At 37.2% G+C, this 19,823-nt stretch overlaps 1 protein-coding gene across 1 annotated transcript in view; it reads left to right on the forward strand.

Moving 5' to 3' along the window:
* Nucleotides 1–19,823, forward strand: part of LOC143021692 (anoctamin-5-like) — a 218,815-nt gene that overhangs the window by 19,966 nt on the left and 179,026 nt on the right. Inside the window, exon 2 of the mRNA XM_076179322.1 lies at nt 16,583–16,678. Coding sequence (XP_076035437.1) covers nt 16,583–16,678 — 96 coding nt within the window. The remainder of the gene's footprint in view (nt 1–16,582; nt 16,679–19,823) is intronic.

The raw sequence follows: 19,823 nt of genomic DNA on the forward strand, positions 1-19,823 counted from the left end.
ACGTCCTTCATTACTCCATCCATCCATCTGTACCTGGGTCTCCCTACTGGTCGTCTGCCCTCTACTCCTCCTTCCATCACCTTCTTTGGTAGTCAGTCTGCCTCCATTCGTAGGCAGTGTCCAGTCCACTGTTCATGGACAAATGTATAAGTGAGGAAATAAGGTGAGGAGGGCAAGTATGGATAGATTTCTGAGAATTTGTTTACCATCGTGACAGACTCCCAGAATTACTGAATAAAATTCAACCGACTCTGGAGATTGGAGCTGAGGTAAATATATTACATATTGTGTGGGGTAGATATATCATTTCTGAAGGCCTAGCATCAATTCTGTAATATGGTATACCTGGCTAATTACATATTATATAGTGTGATGTATATTATTTTCATCAAAAGAAACAATGCGAAAGCGGAGTCTTGTTCGCTCTAATAAGTCAAACGTCGTAATAACAAACACTCTGTGATCACCCGGTGTTGATTTTGATAGACTTGTCGGCAATTGCCAATTACATACTTTTCCTTTATTGAAGTCTATTTTGCGTAGAACCTTGATGGCAAAGTTTGTCTCCTATCTATTTTCTTTTTTAAGTAACGTAAGGGTAAGTAGCTAAACGTAAATAGAAGGTAAATAAAAATATAGCGAATCGTTGACTTAAGGAGTCAAAACTGTATACATCGTCTCGTAGGGACATCAAGTTTTCGTGAACAAAATCTCTTTTAAAATGGCAATTGCAGGCTGAATGATCAGAGTAGACACTATCTGAGGAAAGAACCTCAATTAAGCGTAAAATGTTTCGCTTCTTCAATCTTTTTCAAATGCACAGATGTAGAATATCTTGAGTTTGTATTCTGCGTCTGTGTACTTGGAAAAAAAAACTTCAACAAGCGAAATATTGTACATTTAATACAGGTGCCATCCTCACAGGGTTTCCACTAAGCCACACCTCGATACTCAGGTCTTAGACAGTTCTGGGGTCGTCTACCAGTAAGGGTACTGGTGTTTGGCGTTCCCAGACACAGAAAAAAAAATAATGACTGGCAACTGTGGGAAATCTAAGGTTAATCAAGATTAAGTTAATTTAACAAAGTAAATTTATCTAATCAATTTGATGATTAAGTTAGCCTAATCAGGTTCATCAATATCATTAAGTCGATTAAGATTAATTTAATTAGATTTATTTTCCTGCTAAATGAGAAATGCATAAATACACACGTAAACAATATACATAAAATAAAGATAATACTCAGAAGATAAAGATGGTAATCTAGGACAGCTGTGGCCGAAGAAACAACCAGACAGCAAACTTTAACACCCACGAGTTGGCGCGCGTGGGTGGAAAGGTTAATGGCATCTCTTGTGAGGGTGTAAGAAATGGGTACAATTCTGCAAGGCACTCGCGGTGAGCGGCCATTGACGTTGTCGACGCTTGGACTATTTCGCACGTTATTATTATTCAGTAGATTTCTTTTTTCTTCTCTGTTGACCGGGTTTGTGCCGAAGCGTGCTAGAGTGTCGGTTGATAGAGTTTTTATTGTAGGTCGTCCTGACCACAACCACCAGATCCCAGGGCGAGTCAAAGGTTGATTTCTCGTTCCGCGCACGTAACACCCCCGAGACCAAATCTTTGAAGGGGACACGTAAGTGGATGCTGATTACATCAAGACTTCGCACATAATCATGACGTATGTTTTCATCCTACCAGGTTCGCCTGATGTCGTAAACAGACAACACACACAAACAAAGCTAATATGAAACCTTTCAGCTACATACACAGAATACCAGGGGTGGTCAATAAATTTTTATATGTGGCTGCCAAAAACAGCCTTCTTTATTCTTTCTTTGAAATTTGGGAAGATGAATTCCCACGGGCTTTTAGGGTGAACCCGTTTGAAGGGTGATTCAGTGTATGAGTGTGGGTGGTCTCGGCCACACACACGCATACACTCACCAGTTGTGCATACACATGGAGGATATGTATACAAATCCTGTTGAATGCACCCTTTCTAACACTAACAATGTTACATTAGAAAAATATAACTATATATATATGAGAAAATTATAGGAGGGGCTGACACTCCAGCCGACGCAGTTCGTACTGGCTTAAATGGCGTCCATCGGAGTAAAATTATAGGCCCATATGCGAGTATGGGACCCCTTCCTTCACCTATAAGGGCTCCGATCCATTGTAAAGCGAAGCATGCGATTACAAAAAAAAAAAAAAAAAAAAAAAAAAAAAAAAAAAATATATATATAATATATATATATATATATATATATATATATATATATATATATATATATATATATATCATATACATATATATATATATATATATATATTAGTTATCTATCTTAAGGTGAGCTCTGGGCTTCGTGTGCCGGAAAAAAAACTCCTTAGTGAGCCAGGTTTTGCATGCGTGACAAGGATTCCCCATCCTTGCACTATCCTAAAACCATCTGTATGGGAAAGAGGAATACGTGGTTCCTCCAATGAGATGGGGGATGTCCAGGGTATAGGATGATAAGCTGGAAGTATCTACTCCAAACCCGCGAACAGAATTAGCTCTGATATGAGAGTCCATGTATACCTTTCAGATTTAAGAAGGAAATAGGAAAAAAATGGTTTACCAATAGAATAGTTAACGAATGAAATAGAGTTAGTAACCATGTAGTGAGCGCTGAATCTATTGTTTTAAAAGAATATTAGATAACTTTATGAATGGGGATTATAGGTGGTAAGGGATATGGAACTACCTAGTGTAAGCCTTATGGTCTCTTGCGGTCTCCTTCATTCTTATGTTGTTCTGTTCTTGTCGTGTTATTCAAGTCTACAGTTCATAGTCACACACAGGACCCAAACCTCTTTAAATAGGTTATCGCACCTGGCGATTTTTCCACCAACCTCCAATTAATCGGCGGTTCTGCCCACCTCCAGAAAAAAAATTCACCTTACAATCACTACGGCAAATTATATTGTTTTCTCAAAAAAAAAAAATACACGTGATATGCTGGAGGAAATTTATTTTCCTCCAGCATATCAGGCTCGTTCCCGACAGCCGCGGGCTGCAAATCTTCCCCAATTGTCGGAGGAAATATAGCCCAGTGTGATAACGCTTTAAGGTTTGCTCAGGCGCTGATGAAATAACGACAGACGCGAAAACACAACACAGGTTTGTCTTGTATTTTCTAGTTTATAGCTAGTAGTGATAGTTCACTTTCCACAGATAACCTAATCTGTGATATAGTACATACATATACCAAAGGCTTTTTCCCCCGTACAAGTGAGGTAGCCAAAAAACAAAGGCATAAAAACCACTCCCACCCATTCCATCCCCAACGCACTCCACTCCCATTCATCCCTTCCCTTCCTGTGATATAGTAACTAAGGAAAATCGCGTCATCTCTTATGAATCTGTACAAAAACAACTTTAACATGTCTTGAACCTAAAGAATATTTATTTCTAAAAATGGCTTATCAGAAAAAGAATTATCACTTGTCAAAAATGCCGTCTGATTTCTAGAAAAAATATACATTTGTAAGTCTGAATTTCGAAAAAGGCATCGGGTTTATTTCTCTTCTGGGGGGGGAGGTTATAGCGAATGACGTCATCAAAGTACGCTAATTTTCCGGATCTACTCTGTATGCTATTTGGTCATCGATCCCTTCGAATGTAGTAAGACATTTGCTTCGATTCTCATCATCATATTCATGCAGAGGCGGAGTTCTGTAGTTTGCTCCAACTATTTGGTCTCCGATCCTTCGTGACTGGCCTCAGGAGCACGTGACGTAACGGAATACATTTGAATGCATGCAACCGTTTTTTGGTTTTCTTTTGTCTCCGGGCAAATATGTAAAACGTGATAGCAAAGGAAAGCAAAAGGAACAGGAGGTTTGATCCGCTAAGGGGTCGGATCCCACCCCACAAAAAAAAAAAAAAAAAAAAAAAGAGAAGGTGCTATATAAGATTCATGTGTCGGTATACATGGGCTTACCTTAATCAAAGTGGGACTCTTTATATTCTTTGTAATCACTTTTGTCCCGAGTTTATGACTGGAGAGAACTGTGTTGTGTTAATCTGAGTGCCAGTCTGTAGCGTTTACGTGTAAGGTTTAATGCGACATTATGGGATATAACTACTACTCACTCTCTCTTTAACCACCACAATGACTCTACCTCTTTGGCGCGATATTGTCCCCAAGGATAGAAGCCCTGGTTATGACCAACGAAAGGTCAGACACATATCATATATGCGATCCTATCTTAACTGCATTTGGCAACACAGGCAGATAGAGACTCTACTTCTGCTCATTATGTCTCATGGACAATCACTATAAACAAATTAAAGGCTTCCACGGGCTACACCAGCGCCCACAGTAGAGAGTTCGTCTGAGTAGAAACGACTTCGGTTACGATATTTCATTTTGAAATCTCCAAATATCAACTTATCTTTCCGTCATATTTAGCAAAGCTGAATGATGAACTAAGAGATTGTGAACTATACACTTGTTAGACATACTGTTGAAATGTTCTTAGAGAAGTGTATAATTTGTAAGCGAAGTCATATTCTAGTTTTTTAAATGGAGGTTAGAGATAGGATCTGGGAGGAAAAATAGCCCAGTGTGATAGCCCCTTAAGGCCTATTTCTATTTTGTTAGCATAAAGCCAAAATCCATGGAGGTATAAAATAAAACTTGATTGGATTTTGTCCGACCAGAACTTTGTCAACAAATCATGTCAACGAAATATTTGGGATGAAGCGTAATATGAACTCAGTCGCCAGTAAGAGTAATTCTAAGTAGTGGATCTTTGTTTTTTATTAATCTTTCTTTAGCTCCCTTTTTCATATTTCGTTCATATGAACACAAATCAAGGCCCCATACTCTAATCATACTCTGTTCATACTCTGATGAGTGAACAAGCGAATGGTAGCAATTGGAAGTCATGTAAGTTATTTGCAAATCATCAGTTTATAATGGAGGATAGGTATCTGCTAAGATTTTTTATACACATGAAACACTTCTTTACTAAAATAAAAAAGAGCCAAAATATCAGTGACATAAAGAATAATGTCACAATATTCTGCTATCTTAATATACCAGAGATTTTAGTTATTATCTTTGATGCATAGTTTATTTCCGGTGATCACATACCAATGAATTACTTTCCCACAACTTCCAAGTTTCCTCTTTGTAATGTGAGCTTTTTCACCAAGAATATTACGGTTGATGTAATTCCCACCAGCGTAAAAGAAATACACGGTAGTTAGTCAGCTTCCCTAGATCAACGGTCCTCAATCTATGGTCTATGGAGCATCTTGTGGGCCACAAACCGAAACTAGTGGTAGTTATGTTTAACGATATAGTTCATTGTTGATGTGGTCTTCTCCAACGGGCTAAGGAACAGAAATTCATAAGCATGGGGCACTCTCGGGTGAACGAACTGGAGTCTGCCCACATGTCGACATAAGCCGCCAGGTCGTTTGACCTCGTTTTGCACGGACGATCAGTTTGCAACCAAACACAAGCGTGGAGAGATGCTAAATTCGCGCCTAATATTTCGCGGCGCATGTCATCTGTATGCTTGTCTATCAGATCTTTGTTTTTACTAATGGTTATCTATTTATATATTCATTATTTTTGTTCTTCCATTTAGTTGTTTTTCTTAAAGTCTGTTTATGATTGTTTATCCACAACTCTATATCTTCGTGAATCTATTCATTTATTTGAGAGTCAGGATGAAAGACTTCATCCCTGAGGTGGTGAGGTGAGAGTGAAGGGGTGAGCGGTTGTTTTTGTGTGATTATGCAGACTGACATTGCCACTTCTCTATAATAGTTGGGAATAGGCCGCGTGCACATACACTAAATAGATCAACAGACTGAAAGACAATACACTACTGCATGCCCGACCCCCTGATATCCATTCCTCTGAATCCTCTCTCACCAGAGAGGAGAGAGAGTCCACTTAGTCAGAGGCGGCTGGATGACCACATCGCAGATAACTGTCCAGGATGTAACACTTCACCCTTATAATATACAACACAGTATAGAAGATTGCACTGTATACAATTACGCACGCCAACAACAGAACATATACTCTACAAGGAATTAGCGGGAAAATCCTGTTCCAGCCATGGAGTTCCTCAAGGAGACGGGACTGCTCGGCCAGGCAGTCTAGGGAACGACGACAACAACTGGCTTCTCTCCCCCCGGCCTTGTTATGGGCCAAGAAGTCTCCTGTCGGCAGCCTTCTACTGAAATTCACCATAATTCTATCGGGTGAAAACTCTCTTCTTGGTAGAAGGCGTTACATACCGACACATGCGTGATTCTCCGGGGTGCTGTGCATAGAGACACTTAAATATGCAACAAGTGTAATCAATATGCTGAAAGTTTAATACACTCTCTGATAAGGTGATGAAAGATGAGGACCTGAAAAATCTGTTTATGTCGTGATGCTGTATCACGTTGGCTTCGTATCCATCTACGATTTTTCTTTCTTGCAATCAAATTTGAACCCAAATCAAGAATTACCCTCGGCATCACTGGCCGAGCATGTTAGAGCGTCGCTACTTGCGGCAGAGGTCGAGGTGACGGTGGTTCAAACCCGACCGCCAGCGAGTTGGACCAGGGGTATGGTTAATTAAATTCCACGCTACAAAGTACTCTGTAAGGGGTACCGTCCTAGCATCCTGATAGAGGGCGTTTCGCAATGTTAAACCGATTCGCAATTAATTAATTAATAAATAAATAAATAAATAAATAAATAAATAAATAAATGAAAAAATAAATAAATAAATAGATAAATAAATAAATAAGTATATTAATTAATAAAATAATGAATGAATGAATTAATTGATTAATTAATTAATTAAAAATAGAGAAAGTAACTTATTTCTACAAGGTAGGTTTGCATAATGCAATAATTGGACTGGAAAAGAGGACAGGATTGGTCTTGTAGAACAAAATAAAAATTTGATCATACTCCATCAGACTGGTTCCTTGAAATTTGCTGTGACTGAATATCTTGAAAACAGCTGGTTACAGTGTTTACATATCTTAATTCTCACTAAGATTCATTACCAATGTGATGCTGAATTAATAAAAGCGTTGTAATACATTCTGACTATTTCAAAATATTTAATTTACCGCGTTGGTCTGTTCGTGTTTACTTGAAACATCGCCAGAAATGGTTTGGTAGCAAAGGATGACAGTAAGTCGTCTTACATCACAAATATAAGGTAAAATTCATAATTTTATATTTGTGTTTATATTTGATAAGTTTATATAATAAATTCTATAAGTTTTTATACATACTAGCCAAATTACCCGCGCGTTGCTTCGAATTCGTGAATCATCCCTAACCTAACCATACCCCACCTAACTTTAACCCTTAATCCTAACCAAAATATATATATATTTTTTTTAAATGAAATATAGTTATCCAAGTACTTGGAGGGATAGGGTATCAGAATATATATGGTTATGGGGGTCTATCTGCAAAACCCTAGGAGGAGTTCGTGATCAAACAAACAAACAAACAGACAGACAGACAGACAGAGACTACTACTTTATTATAGTAGAAATATATTTCATAAGTTTATATTTATGCGTCGTCTTAATCATCGAAAAGTACGTTACTTAATTAATGTGATGAAGGTAAATTATATTATTTCCTGATGTTATAAGAAAATGAAAAATAATATAAATTAGTTAAATTAAAATTAGATAAGATAATATTAACTGAACTAGAATAGGTAGATGAATAGATAAATATAAATATAAGTGAATAAATAAACAAATAATTAAGCAGACAAGTAAATGATAAATAGCCTAATGAATAAATTGATTAATTGATAAACAAAGAAACAAGTAAACAGACAAACAAACAAGTAAAATATATAAAAAAATAGATAAGTACTGAATAAACGAGAAAATAAATATATTGACAATGAATGAATATCAAAAGAAAAAGTATGAGAAAGTGGAGTAGAAAACACAGGAGTCATAGTCTGAGTTTATTCCTGACTAGTTTCGCATACCTGCGAAACTAGTCAGGAATAAACTCAGACTAAGACTCCTGTGTTTCCTACTCCATTTACGTCAACCTGTCAGAATGTCTCAACAATTATAAGAAAATATGAATGTATGAGATTTTCTACGTCCAGGGTGAGCTTATCGTTGTTGAAGTCACAGTATCAGTTATACAGGGTGACCCAAAAATCACTGAGAAGTTTTATTAATTTCTGATATCTGCTTTATTATTACAAATACCTCTATATAGCTTTAACGCAATATAGAGGAGATAATGAAAATCAATTTGCATTATTTTTTATATTATCAATGCGTATGCATTACGTAAAATCCCTGAAATGTTAATTAGTGACCTCAGTGACTTTTGAGCCACTCTGTATCAGGTAAACAAACATTCGTCAGTTTCAAAAAGCCAATAGATTTTTGCTCAATTCAGCAAAGCCTTATAAAGAAGTTGAAAAAAGAATGTGCGACAGGCAACATATAAAGAAAAATGGATTTCATAGATTAAATAGAAAAATATATATACAACATTACATCACATCTTTAGTGTTGTGGAATACTTTGATACTCTGTGCAATGTGGATATTCGTATTAAAATCAGGGTATTCGTCTATCGGAATTCTGCTTAAGATCTTACTGACTTTTGCATCATTTAGCAGTTCTTGAGTCTACACTCGAAGCGAATAAATGGCGCCTTATTTAGTGAAAGGATCAGAAAGCATGTTCAACATGTGACAAAATATATTATACAAACGAGGTTTTGTAAATATAGAAAGGTGTAGGAATATTTTAAAATGGGCAAAAGACAAATCTAACAAAACATACATGAGAACGTGTCGTCCGTCGGTTGCGTTCGTATATTATCAACACATCAACGCGTGACCGATCACTGTGGATCACGACATGTAGACATACAAAAATTAGTCTAAAGTGTTTTTTTTTTTAATGTGATAAGTAAATGCATATCAATCCGTATCCGGTGACAACGTAGGAATTAAATTTCGTACCTTACTTGTCGCAAAAGAGAATAAGAAGAAAGCTGAAGACATTACAAGATGATCTGTGCATGAAGGAACACGTCATACAGGCATTCGGGTCATGATTGAGTCAATATTCGCAATATCTCCAATTGGAGCCCCGGCTCCGACGCTCACAGTAAAAACACTACGAAGTCCAACAACTCTTGCGAAATCATTCATCCAGGACGTCTACAACACTGCAAAGTTGCACAGAGATGTATGCAGTATACACACAAACTACTGCCATGATTACCCTCGATCAGGATTTATCAGATTTATATATATATATATATATGTATATATATATAATATATATATGTATGTATATATATACATATAATATAATATATATATATATATATATATATGTGTGTGTGTGTGTGTGTGTGTGTGTGTGTGTGTGTGTGTGTGTGTGTGTGTGTGTGTGTGTGTGTGTGTGTGTGTGTGTGTGTGTGTGTGTGTGTGTGTGTGTGTGTGTGTGTGTGTGTGTGTGTGTGTGTGTGTACGTATGTGTGACAAAAAAGTTTCATTGCTCAGTAGGAACGGTGGAATTAAACTTGAGTAAATCATTATATCTACAAAACGACACTAACAAGAATTGGCAACGTTTCACAAATAACAAACATTCCATCGACCTGGACGCCCTACTGGTCTGATCCTTAAGTGTATAGACACATCTTCATCGAATCCAAATAAATAAATTTGTTCTTTTAAAAGAAGACTAGATAACTTTAAGAATAGGGACTAGAGGCGGTAAAGTACATGGAACTGCCCAGTGTAGGCCTTATGGTCTCTTGCACTATCCTCTATTCTTATGTCTTTATATTCTTCTCCACATCTGAATGAAATAGCCTAGTGTTTGGTGTATCCCAGTGTACATAGTTTACTATGATTGTGGAAGTGTATTTAATCATAAGTATAGTGTGTCGTAGTGGAACCATACGTCGTGGCAAAACACTTCGGTCGTCCGACTCTACTCACCTCTCCCCCTTCTTTCCAGCTGCGTAAAAGTCGTTGTGTCGTGAATTCGCGGACTCTCGACGCAGGGCAGCTGGTTCTGGTTGGGTACAGACAAACCACAGCTGACGGAATCAGTAATTGGGTCAAATGATGACTCAAACCAAGTGACTCAGCACCTCCCACCGAAACTTCTATCTTTCACACATTCATCAAGATCATTTCCCCATCACACATCATCCACGCTCGTGTAACGCCGTCTTGTATGCTTATTCTGGAAGTTGTTAGGAAAGCTCCTACATTTTGAAAGAGCTTAAATTATGTCTTGATGAACCTACTTCTGAGTGTTATTTTGTTCTTCTATTCCAACGAAACGAGATGATTCCATTTTGCTGATTGAGCGTCCGACGCCGAAGGAGTACGTAAGAACATAAGAATGAAGGAGACTGCAAGAGGCCATAAGGCCTACACTAGGCAGCTCCGCATCCATCACCACCTGTCATCCCCATTCATAAAGTTCTCTAATAGTTTCTTAAAACAACTGAGTAGTCTCCAATAGTGGTTAACCAATAGGGTGGTTCACGAATGAAACAGACTTAGTATCTATGTAGTGAGCGCTGTAAATATTAGGCGTTTCAAAAGATTAGCTAAACTTATGAATGGAGATGATAGGTGGTAATGGACATGGAACTGCCTAGTGTAGGTCTTAGGATGTCTTGCAGTCTCCTTCATTCTTAGCTTCTTGTGTTCTTTCAGTCTCATTCCAGCCCCGCAACTTCCACATTTCAGTATCCTCATGATTGTCTTTCCATAGATTCCTAGAGCTTTCATCTACTAGGACAAGGGACTATATAACATTGGAGAGGTGCAGCAGCAGCTTAAACCTACCCTGTGTCCACTCGGGTCTGATGAAAGCAGACATGTGACCTTCGGGGACCATACGACGACACGGGGATGGCATTAATTAATAGTCCCGATGCCCACGACAGACCTAGCAAGCCGGTGGTTGTAAATTTGCTCAAGAAACTCAAGTGATGCCTCGCACCTGAATGGAGGTCCAGCCAATGGGAACACTGGCCCCGAAGCAGTAGTGGGTCAGGAAGTAAACTTTGCGAGACACCACAACTGACAGGGCAACTGCCTTACCTGGAGTATGGTGAGAAGATGAGAAGGAAGTTTCCGCCTCACCTGTGCCTGGAGAACTTCGTCCATGAAGAACCTCTTAGCCTTGGAACTGGCACTCATCGTGAAGGGCCATCCAGGATCAATCACAGTTCGTGGGAGTCAACGATCTTCGATTGTTCCCATTCCCTAATAAATGGAGATGATTTCTTTTGAAAAGAATTTTTGTAATCTCCGTTTCATTCCTAGATTCTGTTACTCTGATTTCCGACAAAGAAAACGCTTATGTTAGATATAGTTCTAAGTTAGCTCTCTCCAATGGAAGTCCCTAGAATTAGGCAACCCCCAATATTCGAAATTTAAATATCTTTCGAAAATACACCAGGATATTAGAAAGTGCTTTTGGAATCCGGGCTTTTCTGAAACTTAAAACCTTCTGCTCCCAACAATGAGAATTTCGGAATCTAAAATTACTTACAAAAAAAAAAAAAAAAAAATGTCTGTACTAAAGCATTGGGCAAGGCATCACTTGTCACATTGAGTTAAAGACACTCAGGTCCTGCATGATCAGCGTCATGCATGCATGACTCCATCTAAAGTCCATCAAACGAAATCCACCATTACGAAGGATCCAGAAGCAACCAGGATCGCCCGAAGTAAGGTGAAGACAATCACCCGGTACCCAATCAGGATGGAGACATTCGTTACGCTATCCTTTACCGTAGTGGGTATCAGCAATTAACACAAAACCCATGATTACAGTCATGGCTGAATTCTCTATATTCCAATGATAACTTTCGTAATTCATTGTAATGATATCCGTTATGGGCCGCGCGGTAGCCCAATGGATACCGGGTCGAACTCATAATCATGTGGTCGTGAGTTCGATTCCCGGGATCAGCTGCGGGCTTGTTGTGTTGGTTTCTGCTGGCCTTGGCCAGGCAGGTAAGCAACGCAAACATTGGTAAAAAAAAAAAAAAAAAAAAAAAAAAAAAAAAAAAAAAACCACGGCTGGGCGCAAGAGATAGGGCTTGCCCTGTCAGGGGTTTCTCACTTCCCATTTCGTGGAGAGCGAGATCGTGATCTTATTTTAAGATATATGCTATACACAAGGGCCAGTGCCCGTAAATGGCCAACAAACAAATAAACAAACAAACAAACAAGAGTTTATTCAGATCTAACGAAGCATGAACGTCGTCTCTGGACCAAAGAGGTCTCCAAGATCTTTTATCATATTTTTTCTTCAATCATTCGATCTCTATAGCCCTGACACCGAGCACGTTCACACAGAAATATCTACAAATTATTTATGGCCCACTTCCTCCCTTCCCTACTGTATAAGGTCATTCTTGATATACATTTTCTTTTTATATTGATGACGCAAGCTGTCGACCCAAAACAAAAACACAGTCAACGATTTCCCAACGTTAACCTTTCAGCTCATACGCTGCAGTCGCTGCCACCTATGACGTCATCAAATGTTATGACGTCACAGATGCCAGTAAATACCAATGAATCAAGTGACCTCTTCCAAGTATGAATTCTGGATACGTGTCTATTGTTAGATCTTCGTGGATCACACGCTTGGCAGGTCCCGTCACCATTTTTCTTCCATTCATTGGTAAAACACATTAAACAATATGTCTATGCATTTATAAACAAGAAAGCAAGTACACACACACACACACACACACACACACACACACACACACACACACACACACGACTCATGGCGCAGTGGTAGCGTTCTCGCATGCTACTACGGCGGTCCGGGTTCGGATCCCGCCTAGGGATGAAATAATTTCAGTATTGCTGCGCTGCGAGTCGTTACTCCAACTGTCGTGGGCGGGGAGTTGGGGGTGTATGTGCGTGTAAGGTCACAGTATTACCCATAGATCGGTCATACGAGCTCTGAGCTCTCATCCTGGAGGTTAATAACTGTCGATCACGAGTCCAACACGTGATCCAAGACCATGGTGGTGAATCACACACACACACACACACACACACACACACACACATCTCAGAAGAACCAAAGCTCCATGAAATACTCATTGCCTGGCCAAACCCCCACACCTCGACATTTATATTTCTACGTATCAAGACAATTGCAGTGACGTCATCGGTGGATGACGTCATCGACCCGTGACGTTACCGCCAGGAGGTAGGGGGGTATTTTTAGCGATTCCAAATGTTATTTCTTTTGTTTTTAGCTTCCGGTGTTATTTTTGGGTTCCGTGTCGGAATAATTCCTTCCTAAAGACGTCATTCATTCTCATCCGTGATGCAATGGATTCCAAAAATAGGAATACAGTTAAAAATATATCGAATTTATTCTCCTCGTTGGCTGAACGGGTTTGAGCGTCGGTACTTGTGACGGAGGTCGAGATGATGATGGTGGTTCGAATTCTGCCGCCAGCGAATTGGACCAAGGGCATTTGGTCCACGCTACACAATCCTTTGGAAGAGGCACCATTCTAGCCTCCTGATAGGGGAGAGTTCGCGACGTTAAACTGAATCAATCAACTTTGCCAGACATACATGCAACTCAGACGTTCTTACAGTCTATCCTGTTCCACACACATGCACATACACATGAATCTTGACCATCATATATTGTAAATATGCATTCCTTTTTGTCAGGAATAATTAGCGTTTCTATCCTTGAGGCATTCAATAGGTGGAAGTAGAAGGTTAGAGGAATGGAAAGTAGACATAGTAATCAGCATATATATATATATATATATATATATATATATATATATATATATATATATATACATATATATATATACATATACATATACATATACATATACATATATATATATATATATATATATATATATATATATATATATATATATATATATATATATATATATGTAGTATGGATGTGGGTCCAGACATAAAATAGCGCTGCGCGCCTCTGGTCCGTAGGGATGTTACTAAAATCCCTAGAATATTTACTGCATAAAACATATTCAGCCAGACCTATGGAAGTCATTGTTGTTATATCAATGCAATTTTGTTGACAAAAAACCATTTTACTATACAGTAGTTAATGTGTAAAGAAATGCATTAATTACTGAACAACGATGGATATAGTTCTGTAGTTCCTAAGCGCAAACTGACACGCAGGGGACGCAGGGGACGCAAGCGACGCAGCACAGAGCAAATGCAGACTTCCTGTTGCTGAATTGGAGTACAGCTTGACCTTCTCTCTCACTTGAAATGCTGAGGTATTAGTACATCTAGAAGTATTTCAAGCAAGACAAGTTCAAATTACTGATCAATTCAGTAACAGGAAGTCTGCCTTTGCTCTGTGCTGCGTCATCTGTGTCGCCTGCGTTTCAATTTGCGCTTAGGGTTATGAAAGAGGAGAAAGAACGGGAAGAATGTTAAAAATAAAGTGGAGAGTTAGTGTCAGAGAATGCATGGGAGGATGTGATTATGCATGAAACAAAGATGGGTGATACAAGAATTTGTCGGGGCTGACGCTGTCTTGTTTATCTGTTCTGTCTACCGTCATAAAAGTTGATTCAGTTGACACATCTATCCATCAAAAAAGTTAAAATAAGGAAAATAATTGAATACGTGAAAAAAATCGTACATGTACGTTAAAACAACGTTGTGGAGACGGAATGAAGAAGTATGGTTAAATAGATTTTTTGTGTGTGTTTTGTTTGAGTTTCTGGTGATAAGAATGGTGAAAACTGTCGTATGAATTTCCTGCAATAAACAAACGTCTTATGTTTATTTTTATTGATAATAAAGTTTTTTCAATTATACTCAAATAGAAAAAATACATCTTTTTTAATATAATATAAAGTCTTTTTCTGCTTACAAAAGTAATAAAGATATAACAAGAAAATCTTAAAGTTGACGTTTTGTAGTCTTTAACAAATAGGAACTGGCTTATGTATAAGTTGATGAAAATTAATAATTGCGAATAGTTGGATGTAATAGTTAACCTAACATTTAGAAATGTTGAAGACACAATCAAGACGACTGCGAATGAATTTGTCAAATTTTTGCTATTTCGAAGACCCATAACCGATAATTTTTCAAAACCATGCAAATAAATTTTCGTTGTCATTTTATGATATATATATATATGTATATATATGTATTTATGATATATATAAATATGTATAAATATATATATAATAAATAAATATATATATATATATATATATATATATGATACTTTTTATAAGAACACTACTGCATATGGATATCCATTGGGTACTTAACGAAATATACATATTTGCTTAATTTTGATATAACCCCATTGTCAGGTTCAGAAGACATCTGGCAACTCAGAACTGTGTATTCAGTTGCTTAATTGTCTAGCGCTATTGTTGTCGTGTCGGCCATAAGCGTTACAATACACACACTACCTTTTTAGATGTCTTATGATTCTTTTTTAATGCTTACTTTTGTTACCTTGCAACTGTAGTAGTTTAGCTGGCTTTGATCTTTTTTATTTATCTGTCAATGTGCAATTTGTAAAATGATTATGGTAGGGAGCTTTATTTTCAAATTAATGCAACATGTAAGTGCATTGAATATAACGAGTAGTTAACATATACATATATAAATAACAGCTTGTATCACATTAATTTGTCATAGATATTATATCACATGTAGTATTTTATTCAGGTGAGGAACAACACGCCTTGCCTGAATAAAACTGTCGGACATTTAGCAAAACGTAATTCACCAGCGGCTTCACCGTGCTGTAAATGTCGACATTTACAACGTCACCGTGCTGTAAATGTCGACATTATGCATCCCTGCTTTCTTTGTTTGGAGGCGGCTCTTACGATGATTTTGTGTATATTTAGGCATTGAGAGATTCAACAACTCAATTGACAACACTTAACAAGTGTTGTTACTTGAGGGTTCTCGTTAAATGTGCTGAATTTTTATTTTCTATTCGCCATCATTCATATTTTGTTTAGATTTGAATGTGGTGCATTAATATTCGTTTCTGTATTACTTGCTGCCAATTTTTTAGCTCCCAGTCTCAGGGTTGCCCCACAGGCTGAAAAAGACACTTGGAATTTACAAGAATAACATTGATAAATTATATTAAAATATATTTACAAAAAAATTATTATATAAGTTTCCTTGCATGAAAAATAAACATAACAATTATTGGCCTTAATATTTTGTCAGTAAAATTCGAATTGAAAAAATATTTAACTTCACTGTATTCTATTTTAATATTTCATGCACAATACAATCAAATTTTGTTATGTAGTTTTTTTAATTGCTCAAGTTTGGCAGCAAGGTATTTCTGTGCTACCATTGTATCAATCGCCCTGCACAACAAATCCAACCTTTACGGCCACGGTACTCCCTGATAGCAAAACAGGACGCTAACACCTAAACAGTCTAGTACGTGTGAGCTTCTGTCTAGTAAATGTTCACTGTCTACAGAAGCCTGGGGACCGTTATCCAGTTCAAATTCGTCGTCTCTTTCTTCAAGTCGTCGAAGTCTTCTGTCGGGTCGGCTATCTCCCACCCGCTCACATGGTAAGTCTCACAGACTCACTATTATTTCCGTTTTCATCTTGCTAAATCCTTTCTCTCACACTAGCACTTCTCTGCGATAGATGAGGTCGTTTGTATGTGTGTTATATGGTCGCCAGATCAAGTCTGACATAAAATGAAATTCGGAATATACATATATTTTTCCTAAGCTTTTATGGTGGTATTCTTAAAAAAATTCCTTCCCTTCCAAGGATTTATATAAGATTTATATAAGGAAAGATTTATATAAGGAAATATTTTTTTAAGAATACCACCGTAAGATTCTTACGATGGTATTCTTAAGGAAAAATCTTTCCCTTCCAAGGATATATATATAAGATTTATATAAGGAAAGATTTATACAAGGAAAGTCTTTTTTTTTTAAGAATACCGCCGTTAGTTTCTTGTTCTTCAATTATCGGGATTTGAAAGAACTGGGCGACCACTGAGCACTCACAAAACGACCTCCATTGCTGCTCTTAGTCCTCTGCTTGTGTCACTTGCTTTGAATATTACGTCATTTGTCACGTCACGCCACGTCACTCCAGTGAGGAACGAAAAGTGAATATCTCACTAAATTCTTTAAGACCAGGCTCATAAAAATATTAAAAAATACTTGTATTACTTACGAAATATTTATAGAATTCTTTCTGATTGTGTATTCCTTAATTTAGCTGATTGCTAGAAACTGGAACTGATATCGTTCTGTGCTTCTTTATCGAAATTTTTCCCCTTTTTCGAGCTCTCATCGTAATTTTCGAGCGTAGGTGAAAGCGTATACTGGAATAAAATGATTAAAGTATACGTTTCAGAATTACGATTCGTATTATGAATTATGGTAATTGTTTAATTTTTCAACCTAATTAAGATGAATGGGTAGATACTAAAAATATAAAAAAGATCTTTCTATAAGTATAAGTTAATGTATAACAAATGATTACAAAGGAAGAGCTTGCAAACATGTGACCCTTTAGTAGATAACTAGGTCGCATGTTGAAAAAACAAACAAATAAACTTTCATTTTCACATTTAGAAAATACGATTTAGGACATCCAGAGTACCGTGTTTTCATATTAACACGGCATCAATATGGAGGCAGTAAAAAATGGAATTGAATTGATCATGCAATTAATTCCTTGTCATCGATATTCTAAACAAAAAATTATAGAAAAGAAGAATTGGATACTGTCACACTCAAACAAACTGTCCTTGTTGCCAAAAAAAGGTTGTACGATGCATGCAACATTGCGGCATATTCAGTCCCAGAAAAATATTCGTCATTATTGACAACGACAATGTTGCCGACTGTTCAATTTTTATTACTAGATTACATGAGATGAGCTAGACTACCTAATGGCATTTAAGCCACTTTGGATATTTCTAGATCTATTGCTTGTTCGTCTATTGAAAGGTGACGTCATTGCAAGACTTGGGTCTGTCCAATCAGAGTACAGTAAGATATTACATTCGTTATTATTCGTTGTCCGTTCGCTCATTGAAGTCGACAGAATTCAAAATTTACAGACAACCAGACAGGCGCCGTTGGTAGAAGCAATTTCAATTTTTTGGTAAGCATTTTACTATCAATTACAGACTTTTTTCATGACCCAGCAAAATGTACTTGATGGTAAGGCCAGATTTTTTTTATATTCATTGGGTTACGTGCCCGCCGACGTTGGAAAACCCGTTATCAAAATAGAATAAAAACCGACGAAATTCCTCTTTTTTTCCGTCGGGCTGCCGACTAGCGCTTGTATAACGATCAAAGAAAAAGAAGAAGAAGAAGAAGAAGAAGAAACACTGTGGGCCTATTGCTTGTATAAAACATGAAAAGCTTACTAGCCTGGCCAGTGAGAAGGTATAATTAAAAAAAAAATCTATTTCCTCCGACCTGACAACATGGCCTCTTAAAATTTTTATATAAATAAATGTGTTGGGGAGCAATTTCTTATTTATTTATTTTTTATTTCGCCCTCCGATCTAAAGGGAAGGACCCACAGTGACCATAACACAATGAATAACAAAAGTCTGGCCTAATCAGAAAGGGACAAGAAAGCGCCTCATAAATGCGCCATATTTGCATGTGCAGTATAGTTCTACACTGGCGATACTAAAGGGTGTTACCAACCTGCACGTTTTTTTTTTTTTTTGAGTCACATTTTGGCATGAATCAAATGTTAGTTCTCTTATTTCGATGTAATTTCCAAGGAGAAATCAATTAAATTAAAATAAATCACTATCATAAACAGTTCGTATTTTTTTTTTCATTACTGCCTCTGCTTATTTTGAATGGATATTGGGTAGGCAGAAAGTCGACTTATTTTTTTTTGTCGAATCAACCCACGCAGTGGAATTTATAAAGTAAACATATTGCCTTATTCGCTCAGTTCTATGAAATTGCCTAAGTAGCCCCATACTGCTTCGCTAGTTTATAGCTTATAGCTAATAGCTGATAGGTTATAGCTAATAGCTAATAAATTATAGCGTTGTTTTTGCGTCGCATGTGCCGTCTCGTAGGAACTGGCTCTGATGAATACGTCAGCTGAAAGCGAATACGTGGTTGAACGATCCTATTTGGTAACTTAATTAAAAAATATCACGCTTTTATTTTATGGTGAATAAGCAAATATAATTATGGTTTGAACTTCTACTACGAAGATGTCAAGGAATGTCGGTGGAGTTATGATTATGTAGTTCCTTTACTTACCTGTCGTTTGATATTGAAAATATCTTGCGTTCAACAATCGTATTATAATTATGCCACGTTGATAACCATGAGACTTATTTGAAATGTCGACATGATTACTAATAAAGGTACCGTTGCTGTATTTGTATATACCGTCTTTTTTTCTTAATAAACTTTTTTATTTTTTTTCCATTTTTTTTTGGCTCATGTTAACATGCCAGCACACAGACTGGGCACAGCATGAGTCATAATGTTTTATGAGAAACCAAGAGTAATTTTCGTAAGTCTGCATGCATTTGATAAAGAAAAAAAATAATTGATGGAAAGAAGTGACAATGACAAACTCTTGCTCGTAGAAACGATGCATGATGAACCGGTTGTTAGATTTTGAGAAACTGAAACTTTTTATGACGTATCACAGAATTATCCTTTTACCGCCTCTTGGGCTTCATTTCATGGAAG

Source organism: Oratosquilla oratoria, chromosome 42, assembly GCF_046742065.1.
Source record: "Oratosquilla oratoria isolate Oo_2021 chromosome 42, ASM4674206v1, whole genome shotgun sequence".
In the NCBI taxonomy this organism is placed as follows: Eukaryota; Metazoa; Arthropoda; class Malacostraca; order Stomatopoda; family Squillidae; genus Oratosquilla; species Oratosquilla oratoria.